Source organism: Mastigoproctus giganteus, chromosome 2 (genome assembly GCF_048544385.1).
Source record: "Mastigoproctus giganteus isolate SK-2022 chromosome 2, ASM4854438v1, whole genome shotgun sequence".
Lineage (NCBI taxonomy): Eukaryota > Metazoa > Arthropoda > Arachnida > Uropygi > Thelyphonidae > Mastigoproctus > Mastigoproctus giganteus.
The window spans coordinates 67,095,959-67,113,758 of record NC_143576.1 but is presented as its reverse complement, the minus strand read 5'-3'; the positions used below and the strand labels follow the sequence as shown (position 1 = coordinate 67,113,758).

At 34.2% G+C, this 17,800-nt stretch overlaps 1 protein-coding gene across 1 annotated transcript in view; it reads left to right on the top strand.

Annotated features, from left to right (window-relative positions):
• Positions 1–17,800, top strand: part of alien (COP9 signalosome complex subunit 2 alien) — a 424,708-nt gene that overhangs the window by 204,129 nt on the left and 202,779 nt on the right. The window contains exon 7 of the mRNA XM_090368501.1: positions 4,048–4,117. Within this exon, the coding sequence (XP_090224627.1) occupies positions 4,048–4,117 (70 nt within the window). The remainder of the gene's footprint in view (positions 1–4,047; positions 4,118–17,800) is intronic.

Here is a 17,800-nt window from a genome sequence, read left to right as displayed (position 1 = left end):
GTTAATAGACATTAATGGACATTTTTAGTGTATATTGTGGATTTCAGACTGGAGCAACATAATCTTGCCAACTGATATGGAAAGGTGAACAAATTTTGGTATATTTTGTAAAATTAGGCGCATCATGAAAATTTAATGAATAAAATTTGGATTTTTGAAATGATACAATTAAAATGGAAATGGTAAAAAGCTAAAACTTTCAGGGTTTTTTTTTTTTTTTTATGTAAGTATATATACAGGAGTCAAATTTATATTTACAAAAGTCAGATGCTTTGTAAATATAAATTCCATATTATAAACATCCATGTTTATAATATGGCATGACTAGTTGTTCTAGTTATTTGTGTAGTTTTTCACAAAGCGTTTCATGTATAGCATAGTTATAAATAATCTCTATTATTGGTAATATACTCATCACAGCAATGGGGCTAGGAGCATATGTGCAGCTTTTCAGAAATTTTAACACACTCAGTCACTTTAGCTCAAGTGCCATAAAATTCTTCCCGCTGGTGGTGGTCAGTTTCAATTGTAGTCGGTAGGAATTTCTTAAAAATCCAATGAATAATAATTGATAATTATCGAACAAAAGGAGATCAAAGTAGGGAATGTTCTCTTCTGCTCCAAGTTGATAGTGTATTCCAATTTTTCGAATTGATTTTTGGCTTTGGGTAAGAAACTGCCCCAAAAATGTCTCTTACGATTCCTGAAGTCATTAGTCTATTTTAATTATTTTCAGCTGTGTAGAATGCTGACCTTACACAATAGTTTTAGGCAATGTTTATTAGTAAAAATTCTTTGAAGTGAAGGAGTTTTTCTAGTAAAGGCCCCCCTTTCCCCACATACTAGCAGAAGGTTAATGGTAAGACAATTAACATCCTTATTTCAGATCATATTAGAAATGGTCATATTGGTAATTCACATAAAAATTCAGGAGCCTGTTTTAAGTGGTTGAAGAGTACAAGTACAGTCTGCTGTTGTATTATGCTTTTGTATTAAAACCATATGGGATTTTAGTGATATATTTAAAAAAAAATTGTAATGTTTGCAAATGAAGTAAAAAAGAAATTAAAAATTGGAGTATATAAATTAGTTCACAAAATATATTCTGAACCAGATGTTTTGACCAGAATTCAATGTGATTGATGAAAATGAAGAATTAACTAAAGATGTCATAGCATATGCTTTTTCTTTTGGTTTTCAAAGCCATAAAACTTGGCGCATTATGGCCATAGACGCCCATGCGCCAAAAAAAATCCCCAAACAAACAAACAAACAAACAAACCATAAAACTGGTAATACTTCATCTCTAAGAAAACATAACTGTTCTAACTCCTCAACATCTAGGTTAAAAACTATAAAGGGCTATTTTGGTAAAATTGTGAATACATTAAAAATGCCAACTAAAGAAGAAAAAGAAATAATAACAATAAAATAAAATAAAAAAGTCAGTGAAATATGTGTGTAAAAATATAAAACCCTTTCAGTCTAGTGATGAATATATAGAATTTGCATAGTGTCTTATTGTTTGGAATCTGATTGTGTTGATGCTAAAGCATTTCTACTGGATCCTACTACTGTATCACATAATATCAAAACCTAGTCATCAGAACTTTGACTTAAAATTATTCCAGAACTTATTTAAGTTTTGTGTCAGATAGGAGGGGCAGTGACTTCAGATTTGTGGACGTATGATTTTAGAAAAATTGGATATTTTTGTTTGACTTTACATTACATTTCATTGATGGCACTTGATCTTTGGCAGAAAGGGCGTTTTGTACAGCACAGTGGGATATTTTCTTTTAAAAAAAAAAGTTATAATTCAGTCTTTGGAGATATGAATTAGATGATTTTTTTCCCTAACTTAGTTCATGTAATTTATTGTGGTGCAAATATGATATCATCATTTGTTTGTTTGTTTTCATCTGTTAAGTCACAGCTGATGTTTGGAGACTTTATAGGTGAGCTGCCTCCATGCTGTCTGGTATTCAACAGCTTCTTTGAAGCCCTTCATGCTTGTGCCAGTGTTGCTCTTGATGATGTCAAGCCAGCGTGTTCTTTGCCGACCTGTTCCCCTTGTTTCACTGACCTTTCCTATTTTTTTCAATGAATTGGATTGCATTACATGACCAAAGTAGGTCAAGCTTGGTGATTTTGGCTTCCAGTGATGTTTCTGGCTTGGTACGATCCAAAAACTCTTTGTTCTTAACTTTCGCTGTTCATGGTATGCATAGAAGCTTTATTCAAAACCACAATTTCATGTTCAACACCAAAGTTCAAAAACATTGATTTTTCTTCTGTCTGCTTTTTTCATTGTCTAGATTTCAACCCCATAAGTTGTTATGGGAAACACTATAGAATTAACTATTCTGATCTGAAATACGTTAAGGGTTTTAGCCTCAGGCTGCAAGATATTTAGACAACGTACAAGTTAGTACAAACACATCATATTAGTGCGCAGCCAAACTCTGAATTAGGAAAAATATGCAAAGCTGGCATCGTTTAAGTTATATCTCATTAATGCATTTGTACTAACTTTTACATGTTATATCTCATATTGTGAATACCTTCACGAGTTGCCATGATATTGCACTACTTCGAATAAGTAACACTTCATCGAGGAGAAGACTATTGTTACTTATTCTCAGTGGATACCACCCACCACCTAGAGACACCGTTTCAGGGCTATTTGGCCCTTCTTTGGTGGGTGGGTAGGTACCCTAGTGATGCAATGATGAGAAAACAGTTATGAAGTATAACTCCACAATATGAGAGATGCTTGATGGTGTATAATATAAATTATCCGCTGGATATAAGTAACAACAGTCTTCTCCTTGGTGAAGCGTTACTTATTCAAGTAGTGCAATATCATGGCAACTCGTGAAGGTATTCACAATATGAGATATAACTTAAACGATGCTGCCTTTGCATATTTTTCCTAATTCAGAGTTTAGCTGCATACTAATATGATGCATTTGCACTAACTTGTACTATTCTGATCTTTGTTGAAAGGCTGATGTCTTTGTCTTTCCAGCTCTTTTCCATGCTCGTTACTGCACTGCATCCAAGTGAAATTCTTCTTTTAATTTCAGGGCCCTTGGAGAATCTGGCCCTGAAAGTAGGTGTGTGTGCCACCCTCCCACCCCCCACTTACATTCTCTCTCTCTCGTCATTAGCTGCCAGAAAAGAGGTAGTGAGGCATCTCTGACTCACAAATCAGACCCCAATGTCAGTTCCATCAGTGTTTTAGATTTATAAGTAGTAAGCTCTAGTTTGTTATATCTGAAAGAATGTCTGTGCTGCCTCAGGGACATTAATGTATATTCATATCCATAATATAACATTCCTTGATTCTTGTATTATCATTTTCTTATTGCTCATATTATTTGAACACACTTCATTAGACATAGTGTTTCTTATTTTTAGGTTTGCGCCAGTTGTTGTTTGGACCTCTTTAGGTCTCCAAACAATAACAGCTGACCAAAAGTAGAATTTCAGTTCAAATATGACTAAAAATTCATATATGGGCTGAAATTTTTGAATTTGAAGTTAAAATTGGACAAGTATTGTCTTTGCACCAAACTGTACGTGGTGTAGTCTAAAATTGTCATTAGTTGTAAACACGAGATGTGACATCAACTGCCCTTATGTAGCTAAATCTGTGCACTAAAAAGAGTTAACTTGACATAAAACTGTGTGTGTGTGTGTTCCTTCCTCTTTCCAATTGTGAAAAAAGCATTGCTTAGGCAAATTTTAAATTTAGAAATAATAAAATCTAAATACTTAGTCTTAGTAATACTTAGTCCAATTTTAATATCAAATTCAAAAATTTCAGCCCAAATGTGACAGAAGTTTCAGAATAAATAGATTAAACCTAAAAATAAGCAAGATAGACCCCTGGTGCCTTTTAATTAACCCTGTATAATGTCATATGTATATTCCTCTGTTTGAATGAGTTAACTGAAATGTATTACTTATATATATATATAGCAATTTTAGAGTAATTTTATTTTGTTTATTGGCATTTTCTGATATAGTATGATTTTTCAGAAACTTTATGAACAGTCACTTCATATTAAGTCAGCAATACCACATCCTCTAATAATGGGAGTAATCAGAGGTAGGATTACTTTCTAAAATTTTTTTTATTGTATAGTAATTTGTTAATTTTAATTTTTTAGTAATTTTGTTAATTTGTTTTTTAATTCATTTAATTTAGGAAATCATGGTCATATGTTTTCATATGTGTTTAACTTATAAATGCGATTTTGAAAGTATTATTATTAAAAAAAAAGTTTAAATTCTTGGCTCTTGTTGTTGGTATTATATATGGGCATGATTGCTTTGCATTTCCTTGCCTCTTCACTAGAGTCACTGTAGTTTAGTAACTTAGATGTGTTGTATAGGTATGTTCTCAGGGAGTGCTGACATTACTAGTGAAAGTGTACAACCTAAAGTAGTATGCAGATGTGGGACTAGACTTATGCAATCTTCTTTTAGTTTGTGATTGAACTTAATGGTGAAACCAAAAAAAAATAAATGTAGATGGGTGTGCCCCACCATGATTTGAGCTTCAATTTGGGACGTACAGGGATTTTAGTAAGTTAATTCAAAAATGAGTTTCATTTTGGAATATACAGGCAGGATAGACAGAAATGGGGTGAATTATGCTGCAGATCAAAGAGCTTCCTGAATATGGTAATTTCTTACCCTGACTGAGAATAATTTCAGGAGATCATAGTGTGGTGTGAGATGATTAGCAGCAAAGGAAAGTTGAGAATGGAAGTGTTCAGCCTGCTGTGAGGAGCACAATAAGAAAGTCTCTGAGTGTAGCTCAACTGGGCAGGTAAGTCTGCATGCCCTGTTATGGATGATTTCAGTTTGTTACTCATTGATTGCAAATCGTGGACTGAACTAAACCCGTGCCGTAAATTTCTGAATCACTTGAACTTTTACATGTATCATTGTGAACATGAATAATACAGATATTAATGGTATTGAAACTGACAGCAGTTAGTGACCATACTGTTATTAAGTGGACAATGATAATATTTCAGTAATCAAGGATTTGAACCCTTTCATCAGTGAGTTTGCCACATATGGATTGGTTCCCTGCATTGAAATTTCAGTAGTGGCAGGCTGCATGCAGTAAATTATTTCATGTAATTTGCACATTTTGCAAAAATGAAAACTTTGTGTATATATATTTAAAATGTTCATATTTTGATAAGGTAAATAAAACCTATCATTACCTTTTATAATATAGTAATATCCTCTACATCTGTATTGCTGTATTGCTTGATTTGGTTTTATCAAATACTGGAATACTTATGGATCCCAATTCACAGAAAGTCTTCAATTTCAACTTTTGTAAGTCCAGGTGGACAGTGAAAGTCAACAGGTCCAGTTTTAAAACCTATATTAGCCATCTATTATAAACTGTATCTGCGATTAGTTGGAAACACAGATAACAGATGGCAGCTCGTACTGGAAAAAAGGTAATTCATGTGTTAGCAGATAGTGTCTGAAGCAATCTTCAAAACTAAGTCTACATGCTTACTAATGAAAGGATTAATTTCAAGGGAATACATGTGTCCCAGAAGCTCCTTAGGTTTAATCACTTGTTGAATTGTGGAGAACTTTCAATTCATATGTCATAAAAACCATGAGTGTATTTATACCATTAAGGGACTGTCACACAAGTAGGAGGTCAAAATGGACAAAAAAAAAAAAGAAAAAAAAAAAAAGGATTTATCAATTTGACAGAACAGGAAAAACCAGCATGTTAAAATTACAGTGACATGGAACTCAGATTCTTAAAATAGTTAAGTTATATAATAGTTATAACCCAAGATTCCATAGGGAAGTTAGACAAAGTCACAGTATGGATAGAAAATTTTATTCTTATATAAACAGGACTTATATAATAATTGTATTCTTATGTAAAGAGGAAAAGTATAAATCAGATCTTTACTCAGTAGAAATGGCACAATCGTAGATAATCCACCAGATGTAACTGGTGAGCTACTATGATAACAAGTACAGGTTAGTGTCAAAAAAAGTTGGAAGTTGGTGTTAAATTTGAAAGTGTGTGTGCAATTCGGCCCAGACATGATAGGAGGGAGTGCAAAGCTCATGGGGTAGAATTTTTCTCAGCGTTGTCTGTGCTTGTTAACAGGGGGAGATTGTTTCAACAGGGATGGGATACACTTAAATAGAAAGGGTGCAAGAATATTTGCTGATGCCATTGAGGCAGTGTTAGTTAGGTCTGGAAACTGCTAGCTTGGGGGTGGGGATTCACAGACTAATAGATTAACGTACACCTCTGCCTGTGGCGTACGTTAATAGATTAACGTATGCCACAGGCAGAGGTGAAAATGATTCTTGCACTGCTTCTATTAGAAAGAGCAGTGGCCTGGAGGGTGGAGTGCTGTGAGTTCAGGGACTGGTGTGAGTCGTCATGAAACAAATAAATACATGGACTGTGTTAAGGTAACCAAGAATAAGAATAGGTGCATGTATACTTGAATGTACACAATCTGAGGAAGTGCATCCAGTTGACATGGATGAACAGTGCAGTGTTGAGTCTGGTGTGATATAAGCACCGGGAATAACCAAGTTGAGAGTAGGAGTGTGTTTAATGACTAATGAGTACAGTGAACAATTGTACAGGGAAATAGTTTGATAGTATGAACCAGAGCTATAATGCTCAGTACATTCTCCATTGATATCAATATTTGTAAAAGAGTAAGAGAAGTTTGCCTCAATATGATACATAGAACACTTCCATATGATACTCTCCAGAAATTAAAACGAAAACAATTTTTTAAAATTTTATTTTATTGTTTTGGTTTTAATTTCTGGAGAGTCATATGGAAGTGTTCTATGTATCATATTGAGGTAAATTTCTCTTATTCTTTTACAAAAAAAAGGGAAATCGAGTGGGCCAGTAAATAATATTGTCTTATAATGGAAGATTTTAACTTCCCAGATATTGACTGGAACTTGTGGTTGATCACTCGCACATAGCAAGACATTTGTGGATTTATTGAATGAATGTTTTCAACAGCAGCATGTTCGAGAGGCAACCAGGAGTAATATTCTTGATCTGATTCTCAGCGGTTTTTCATGCATTAATAATTTACAGATAAAGGAACTACTAGGTGGCAGTGATCACAGTGTACTGATGTGGGATTTACTTAAAGATGTAACTGCCATCAGGGGTAAAGGGAAGGGTTTTTGCTTTCGTAAAGGTGACTACAGTGGTCTTAGAGATTTTTTTAAACTGTATACAGTGGGACCAACTGATGATGTTACCAACAGCAAATTGTAAATGGGAAGCATTCAAGGAATTAATCTTGAAAGCTACTAGGCTTTTCATACCAACTAAGAAATACTGTTCAAGGTTTAGGCCTAAAAGGATGTCAGATGACCTAATGAGACATGGCAGAGAAGAAAAATGCATGGGATGCATATAAATTATCAGGAGACACAGATGCCGGTGGTAGATATAAGTTAAGTCTGGAATCAAGTGACAATGGATGTTAGGCAATCAAAGGCAGATTATGAGAAATCTTTTGGCAAACAATGCGAAGAAAAACAGTAAAGATTTCTTTACGCATGTAAACTCTAGAAGTAAGGGGATGAATCAGATCGTTCCACTTGACATCAACGGTTTTAGTGTTGATGAACCCTTCTGAGGTAGCTGACAAACTGAATGAGTATTTTGCATCTATGAAGAGGTTTGTGGGAAAGTGGATGCCAGAAGCTTATCAAACTCTGGCAGGGAGCTAAATGATTTTGTAATAACTGAGAGCAAAGTGGAGGACAAATTGTTGACATTGAAAGGCACCTGGAATGGATTCTATCCAGTTATATTAAAGGAAGTAGCAAATTAAGTAAGCAAACCCTTAGCCATAATTATGAAAGCTTCCTTGGAGTCAGAGGAGGTCCCCATGAACTAGAAATGTGCAAATGTCTCCCCATTTCACAACAGGGAATCAAAGGGTGACACCAGTAATTACAGACGTGTTAGTCTCTAAACTTCTGTTCCATGGAAAATAATGGAGTTACTGGTTAAAGAAGTGATGCAGGATCATCTAGACATGACTGCAATTATAGTTCAGACACAGCATGGGTTTGTTAATGGGAGTCTTGTCTGACAAAGTTGATTGGATACTATAATATGGTCACAAAGGAATTAGATGCAAAGAATAATTTTGATATCATATATTTGGATCTTAAAAGTGCTCTTGACACTGTGGCACATGTGGTACAAATTGGAGCAGTATGGCATTAAGGGCATGTTGCTACAATGGATAAAAGGATGGCTGAGTGGGAGAAGACAGAGGGTGGTAATCAATGGGTGCTGCTCTTCATGGACTAATGTTATTAGTGGAGTCCCCCAGGGTTTGGTGTTGGGTCTATCGTTGTTTTCTGTATTTATCAATAATATTGATGAAGGTGTATCAGGGTTAATGTTAAAGATTGCAGATGATACAAAGGTTGGCTGGATTGTTGATGACAGTAATGATAGTATGTTACTGCAACAGGATTTGGAAAAGTTGAGTAGATGGGCTTGAGAGGTGGCAACTGAAGTTTAACATTGACAAATATAAGGTACTGCATATAAGTAACAGTAGCCCCTGAGTAATAACGTATCAACTGGGTGGTACTACGCCCAAGGTAATGGAGAATGAAAAGGACCAGGGGGTAATTATGCAATCAGATATGAAGTTTTCTGAGCAGTGTAGATAGATTGGCAAGAGTAGCTCATGACATCTTGTCAATGATATACAGAAATTTTGCTAGCAGGGACAAGTGGTGATTGTCCACTTGTATAAAGCAATGGCAGGCCACACATTGAGAACTGCTGTACACAGGCCTCATTTTAGGAAATATGTAGCTGCTGGATGAGTACAGAGAAGGGCAACAAGATTGGTGTTATCAAGAAAGGCTCAAGTTCTGCAAATTGCAACTTCTGGAGACAAGAAACCTGTGAGGTGTATATGGCCTTGAATGGTTTGAGCAAGTCTTGCTCAGATTGCTCACCTGAGGGGACATAAATTCAAATTGAGGAAAGACAATATGTGTAGAAATTTGCCTTTAGCCAGCATGCAGCTGATAGCTTGAAAAAATCCATCTGTTGTAGTGCAGGTCAACAACTTAAATAAGCTCAAACATTTGGAGAGAATGGTTGGGTGAAATGGGAAGGTTTTTTTTTTTTTTTTTGCTGATGCTATTATAAGCTTGCTTTCTTACATCACATGCCTCTACTAATGCTAATATTGAAATAGGCTGCAAAGGAGTACACTAAGCCTTTATCCTGAGTTCATTGTTTGAATCTGCAGTAATCCCTTTGGATTGGAGAAGTGCTGTTGTCTTTCAAATATACTGGGAAGATGGATAACTATATAACAGGGAGAGAAGATCATGGAGTTATGATCAAAGTTGCTTTAAAAGATCATCTTGATGAGCGAAATATACTAAATTGATCACAGCTTTGTTAGAGGAAAACCTTTGTTTGGCCAACTTGATAAACACTACTACGATAAATTACCTAATAAACTCACACAGGAGATGGATGCAAGAAACGAATTTCAACATCACAGGTAGTTCCTGCTTTACGAGTTCCCAGGTTTACGAGTTTTTTTTTTTTTTTTTTTTTTTTTTTTTAGTATCAACTCTCAACAAAGCTGAAAATATGAACATTAATTGCAAAAAATGAATGTTAAACGTTCATAAATACCGCATTTCAACTCACACGTGTAGCTATACAATACAGTGTATCCCGCTTTATGATATTAATCCATTCCAGAGACACCATCGTATCATGAAAATATCGTAATGTGAACCCAATAACATGTTTTTTTTTGGTAATTCATCCCATGACCTCAGAAATTGAAATTTTCGCTATATAACTCTCTAAAAGGTCGTTTTTATGGTGTAAATTGTATTAGTTACATATTCAAATCATTAAAATACACTACACTTTCATCATTAATTATGTTCTGTTATAAGAACCAATTTTGAACGGCTTTGTGATATTTTTCTAAAACACATTTCTGATTTCTGGAGGTCACGACGATAAAACAAAAACAATTTGCAGTTTCCGGGTTATTGGGCTTTTCTGTTGATACAAGCAATTATAAATGAGTAGTAAACTCCATGTTATTGCATTTGCAAAAATGCTGATAGCTGGAATTGTGGGGTTTTTTACGTTATTATGGCGAAATATATTACCCCTTTACTGAAATCTTCAATCGTATAAAAAAACTTATATAAATTTTCAGAATCTTCTCTTCATTATTTTTATTTTTTAAGCTTCATAGTGTTACTCTGCACAAATCATGTTAGTTGCAGTTTGTGTGTTCTGTTAAAAAATGCTTATGCATGCTATTGAAATTTACAGAGAAAAGAGAATATTATCTTGGAAACAAATGCCTCTTGAAGGCATTTCTGAAGATGACGATTCCTTGTACAACAAACCAGTAAGTGCCGAGCCAATAATGAGCAATCAACGAGTGTGCATTTAGTCAATGATGATGATGAAGAATAAACATTCTTTAACATTTGTAAGCCATAATTTCTTTATTATAATTTGCTTGATTTTACAGGCTACGTTTTCATTTCTTTGGATAAATCAGTCATTGTTTAAACATGAATTCAAAGTAATTAGCTAACTAATTTCATTGTTGAATGTAACCCCTATTTTTAACATTACGTCTATGGGAAATAAATTTCTGCTTTACGAAACCTTTATGCGTGCTTGTAAAATTTTCACTTTATGAGCGCGCGCACTAGGAATGAATTAACTCGTAAAATCGGGAACTACCTGTTTATACGTAGACTTCAATAAAGCATTTGACATGATTCCACTGGCAACTTGTACAGGTGAAACGTACCTGTGTTACGTGCAGAATCCTGAAGTGAATGGAGGTATAGCTGAAGGACAGGAAGCAGAGGGTTGTTATAAATGGTCATTCTGTGTGTGGGGGGGGGGGAGGTAAGATTATAATTGGAGTTGCTCATGTTCTGCACTAGGACCACTCTTAATTTATAATCTTGAATGGTATTAATTGAGGAATGAAGGATTGATGTTTGCAATGATATAAAGGTTAGGAGGCTAGTAGTTAATAATTCAAACTAGACTGAGCTTCTTCAGAGTGATTTGGATGGTTGGAGAAATAGAGAAATGGAATAGAACTGAAGGAGGTAAATAGTGAGGATGTGACTAAGGTGTTTTGATACAATCAGACATGAAAGTTGGTTTGCTGTATAAGCAGGTGGTCTGGAAAGCACATAGTATTTTAACAGTGACTTACCATTCCTTTGCATTGTGTTCTAGGAAGTGATTATAGTTCCATTATTCAAGTCAGTGGTGAGGCCGCATATGGAATATTGTGTTTAGCTCTGGAGGCAGCATCTAAAGCAGTGGTTTTCAACCTTTTTTCAATAATGGCACCCTAAGTCATTTATTTTATTTTGTGTTGCCCCTACTGAATTTTCTGCCTCTTAGATCCGATTCCTTTATATATATATATATATATATATATATATATATAGGCATATTATAAAAAATATGACAAATAAAAAGATGATGGTAGTATGAAACGTCCGGGAAGCCACAGGCCAAAAAGGGGGATAGCCAAAAATGTAGTAACCTTTAAAATGAAATATGTAGTAACCTTTAAAATAAAAAATAAAGTAACGGCAGCCTACATCAGATAAAGGTAGGAAAAAGTTTTTGCAAAAATACTTCAAAACGGGGAAGAAAAGCAAATATGCAATTAATAAAATTAAAATAAAATCTGATGACGGCAAAGTGAATATTGATACATGATTAGGAATATATATGTATACAGGTAGTTCTCGACTTTACGAGTTAATTCATTCCTAGTGCACGCTCGTAAAGCGAAAACTTGTAAAGTGTGAATTTATTTCCCACCGACATAAGGTTAAAAATAGGGATTACGTTCTCAACAATGATTGATTTATCGAAAGAAATGAAAACGTAGCCTGTAAAATCAAGCAAATTATAATAATAGAGAAATTATTTACGACTTACAAATGTTAAAGAATCTTTATTCTTCATCATCATCGACTAAATGCACACTCGTTGAACACTCATTATTGGCTCGGCACTCCTTGGTTTGTTGCACAAGAAGTAGTCTTCTTTAGAAATGTTTCAAGAGGCATTTGTTTGCAAGATAATCTTCTCTTTTAATTATAAATTTGACAATTGCATGCATAAGCATTTTTCAACGGCACACACAAATTGCAACTGACACGATTCACGTGGAGTAACAAGTTTACGAAGCTTAAAAAACAAAAAAAAGAATGAAGAGAAGATTCTGAAAATTTATTTGTTTTTTATACGATTAAAGATTTCAGTAAAGGGGAAACACATAATAACATAATCACCATAATAACATAAAAAAAACCACACAATTCCACCTATTGGTATTTTCGCAAATGCAAGAAGAACGAGTTTACTACCCGTTTATAATTGCTTGCAGTAACAGAAAAGCCCAATAAACCGGAAAGTGCAAATTGTTTTATGCTAGTGACCTCCAGAAATGTACTTTAGAAAAATATCACAAAGGCGTTTAAAATTGATTCTTATAATGGAACATATGATAATGATGAAAGCATAGTGCATTTTAATGATTTGAATTGGTAACTAAAACAATTTAAAAACCACGCTCATGACCTTTTATATGGCCTTAAGGTCACGTCGTGACCTTAAAAATGACATAGTTATACAGCAAAAATTTCAATTTCCGAGATCTTGAAACGCATTACCAAAAAACAATGTGTTATTGGGTTCATATTACGATATTTTAACGATACGATGATATCTCTGGAACTGATTAATATCGTAAAGCTGAGTACACTGTATTGTATAGCTACGCATGTGGTTTGGAATGCAGTATGTATGAATGTTTAACATTCATTTTTTGCAATTAATGTTCATATTTCCGATTTTGTTGACACTTGGGGGGGGGGGGGAACTCGGAATCCCGGGAACTTGTAAAGTGAAAACTCATAAAGCGAGAACTGCCTGTATATATATAATATTAAAAAATATATATGTTATATGATAGTTATTACAATAATATAATTATAAAAATTACATTTCATAATACAAATTATAATAATTTTATTCTTTATATAGAGGTACTAAATAAACATCAATTATAGATCACCACAAAATTAAAAAGATACTGTACTCCTTTTTATAATGAAATAAACATTGTCCATAACAGATAAAGTTGAACGTCTAAAAAAACTTGAAAGCGGTTTGTCTGTGAGAAGCTTAACTCTGCTTAATTGTAAATTCCAGCAATTTCTCTCAGGTCCTCTTATTTTAGTAATTTTCTTTTAGCCATTCCTTTTTAGATATATTTTTTTTTTTACAACACACTTTTACAAACTTGCAGAAAAACACAACACAGTATCATGGATAATACAGTGCGCTAATGAACTTGTTTTCACAATATCTCTAACAATACTGACAAACTTTTATTGCAATTAGTTTTATTGCTGCACTCGCAGCACGTGCATTAAACTAATCACAAACGACCTTCATATGGATACTATAATAGCTTCACACGTATGTGGCTGATACGGCTTCTCAAGAAATAAAGTAACCTAATGGGCTACATATATGCGACATAAAAAAAATACTGCTTTTTTTTTGATATTAAGCAAAAAAAATGACAACACTGACATTACAATATTTATTTTAGAATTACTAATCAAATTATTTGCTAAATATTTTTTGGCCCTTTGGGAATTTTTTTCTTAAACTAGCTTGGCAGTTAACGTGTTAAAGGTAGGATGAGGTGGTAAGCTGTTGGGTAAACTGTATGTGCTAAAATAACCACCAGTGACCGGCAAACTCACTAATCCGGCACCCTACAGGTCTCAACACTGCCAGATTAGTGATGGTTGACCTGTAGTAGAAACATTACACATCAAACATTCAGCAACACCATTAAAGGTTAGAAAATTTGGAATTTTCTAACCTTTAGGCAATATCAGCCCCTCACAATATCTTAAACTTGTGAGGAGTAATTTCGGAATAGCATCTCTTACACGTTATGCAAAAAGAAAGCAGCAATCAACTCTCAAGTCAAGAAGTGACAAATTTATGTGGTATTCTTTCCTGCGAGAGAGAGAGAGAGAGAGAGAGAGAGAGAGAGAGAGAGAGAGAGAGAGAGAGAGAGAGAGAAATGGTGGTCACAAAATTTTAATTCTGACATTTAACATGTCCGAATCCCGAGCAACAGTAAGACCACAATATCTGAACTGCCGAGTGAAAGCATCATCAGCCATTTTCAATTCACTACAGGATGAATGCCTCTCCAGCAACTTTCCAGTTCCTTCTGTTTTGTGCATCCATTTACTACCCACAAACTCATGAATTTCATCTGTCCATCACCATCGTTGTTTTCCAGATTTTATTCTAGCTCCTCTTGGGTACCATTCTGTTATTTTCTTAGTCCATCTGCCATCATGTCTTCGAGCTGTGTGTCCTGCTCAAGACCGTTTCAGTTCTTTAGTTTTGATAAGAATGTCCTTTACTTGAGATTGCTGCCTAACCCATGTGTTTCTCTTCTTATCTAACAGACTGATTCCCAATATAATTTGTTCCATTCTTCGCTGTGTAGTTCTCAGCTTCTCTTCCATTCTTTTGGTGAGTGCCCAAGTTTCACTTCCATAAGTCATGGTGGGGAGTGGTGTGCACTTGATCATTTTATATCTCATCAGAAAGGGTATCAGGTTCATTATTTTATGTTTCAGACAAATTGGAACATTGCTCCTCAGTATGTGACTATATTTCCTGAATGCTATCCATCCAAAATTTATTCTTCTCTTGACTTCCAGCCATTTATCATTATTACAGCCAATGACTTGTCCCAGATAAGTATATGACTCCACCTTTTCAATTACTGCTCCTTCAATCATTATCTCCCTTTCTGTGGCATAAGTGTTCATCATTACTTTTGTTTTAGCCATATTCATCTCTATTCCAAAATCCTTACTAACTGTGCATAACTGATTAAGATTTTCCTCTAATTGTTTGAGATCGTAGCTTATGACCACAATGTCATCTTCAAATCGTAAATGGTTTGGTTACTTGTACTCTCCATTCACATTGACTCCTTTCTGCGACCAGTCTAATCTTCTGAAAACTTCCTCAAGGGCAGCAGTAAACAACTTCGGAGATATTGTGTCTCCTTGTCGAACTGCTTTCTCAATTTTAAATTTACTACTATCTTTGTCTAATCTAATAAAGGAGGTAGAATTCTCATATATTTTCTTCAAAATCATAATATATGAAGTATCTGTACCTTGTCGTTGCAGTGCCCAAAACATTGCCTTATGCTGTATAGAGTCAAATGCTTTTCATAATCTACAAATGCCAGGTTTAATGGTGTTTTACATTAATTTATACTTTCTCCATTATTAGCTGTGATATTACGTGAAGGTGATCCATAGTTGGGAATCCTATTCTTAAGCCAGCTTGCTCTTTCGGTTGATTCTCATCAAGTATTCTTTCTAATCTGTTAGTAATGACCCTTGCGAACAACTTGTAGATGTGGGATAACAAGCTAATTGGTCTATAATTTCCAATTTCGATTTATCTCCTTTCTTATGCAGCAAATCTATGATTGCATTAACCCACTCCTTAGGCATCACACCTTTTCTAATGCATTTTGTGTGAAGAGCCTTGCCACTTTCTGTGTCATGTCTCTTCCTCCCAATTTTAACAACTTTACAGTAACTTCATCTTCTCCTGGGCTTTCTGATTCTTCATTTTCTTCAGTGCATGTTCTATCTCATCAGGAAGGATATCAAGTATGTTGTATGTGTTACTAATTCGCGATCCATCTTCCTCACTGCTGGCATCATTCCCTCACCCCTTGTATAATTCTCTATAGTAGTAGTCTTCTGCTATTTGAATTATGCCTTCTCTGCTATTTATAAGTATACCATTGCTTTTCTTCAGTTTCAGTATCATTTGTCTTTCTGTATTACTGCTCATGGCTGCTGATTTAAATCCTTTGTTTTCCCTTAATGCTTGTTCTACTTTTCTTGTGTTAAATTTTCTTATGTCCTCTTCGAGTCTCTCTCTCTAATGGGTTTGCATGACTCAGTATACTCAGTTTTCTCCTTGTCATTGTTTTTCTTGCTCTTCATTTGTTATCTTCGGTTCATCATGACAAGTGTTTCTTGACTAATTTTTAATTTTTTCTTCTTTGGATTTCTTTTTACCTATAGGTTTCTTTGGCTTTATCACTTTCAGAAAGGTGTAATATTCCTCGTCGATATCTTGGTCCTGAGCAGTCTGCTGAAGCTCAAACTTGTTCTTAAGTTCCAGTACATCTGCTTTTTCCCCTCTTCTGTTATCTCAAAGACCTTTGTATTATTTACTCGAGTCAGTTTTTTCCTTTCTTTTCTTACATCTATATCAAGTGTGCATCTTACCATTCTGTGATCACTTCCACATTTACCTTGTTCAGGGCAGTAACATCATTCACAATATATCTTCTGTTAGTGAGGATGAAGTTGATTTCATTAGTTAATCCATTTGGACTCTTCCATGTCCACTTTCTGTTCACCCTTTTCTTGAAACAAGTGTTCATTACTGACAGTCCTTTCACCTCTTTCATTTCACCTCTTTCATTTCTTTTACCAATTCCAAAATTTCTTATAGTTCCCCTTTCTATGCTGTTTTGTCTGTTTCCACCCTTAGCATTGAAGTCCCCCATAATGATAGTGCAGTGCGTTTTCTGTTCATCTAAACAGGGGTCCCCAACCTTTTTCATCGGAGGGCCACATAGAAAATTCATAACAAATGGCGGGCCCGAGTCAATGCAGTTTTGACGACTAAAATCACTGTAAACCAAAAACGCAACTTCACCATGTCAAACGGGGTGTACAAGATAGAAAAACTATAAGAAATTATAAACACGGGATATTTATTGTAAATAAAGCCATGGTCATATCAAAAATCACAATGTTTATTGTTATAATCACATTTGATATTACAGAAATAGCAAATCAATGAGATGTTTGTAGTTGTTTTGATTTAGCAATAATTTAAATGTTAGGTTTAATAATAGAAGTTCCCAATCTTAAAGTCTTGCAAATATTCATCTGTCATTTTTGTTTGATGCTTGGATTTTATATATTTCATTTTTGAATATATTTGTTCACATAGGTAAGTGCTACCAAAAATAGAAATTATTCTTGCTAATTTTTTAAATTCTGGAAATGAGTTTTATGTCAAAGTTTTATAAAAGTTAATTAATGTTTCATTTTTCAATAATGTTTTCAGGTTATTGTTACTTTAAAGATCTATGATTTCTAATTGTAGATCTTTACCAATTTGTGAAACATTTTACATCAAATTGATTCTGAAATAATGTAAATAACTTTCTATTGTTTTCGAAATCAGCAAATCAATCAACAAATGCTTCCATCAATAATTTAAGATTTCGGACAAAATTGTTGGTAGAAAAATCACAATTGGGCATATTATATAAACTTTCACAACACAAAAAATAGGAAAAATTTTCTATATAATTTTTAATAAGAATTATTTAAAAATTCTTATTTAAAAATAAGAATTTTTAAATAATTCTTATTTTGTCTGAAATGCTTTAATATTTTAGTACAAGTCATTTACAAGTTGATTGCAACTTTGGAGTTTTTTATTCAATGTATTCAAATGCTCACAAATATCTGTTAAAAATATAAGTTCTCATAACCATTTAGAGTCTGTTAGTTC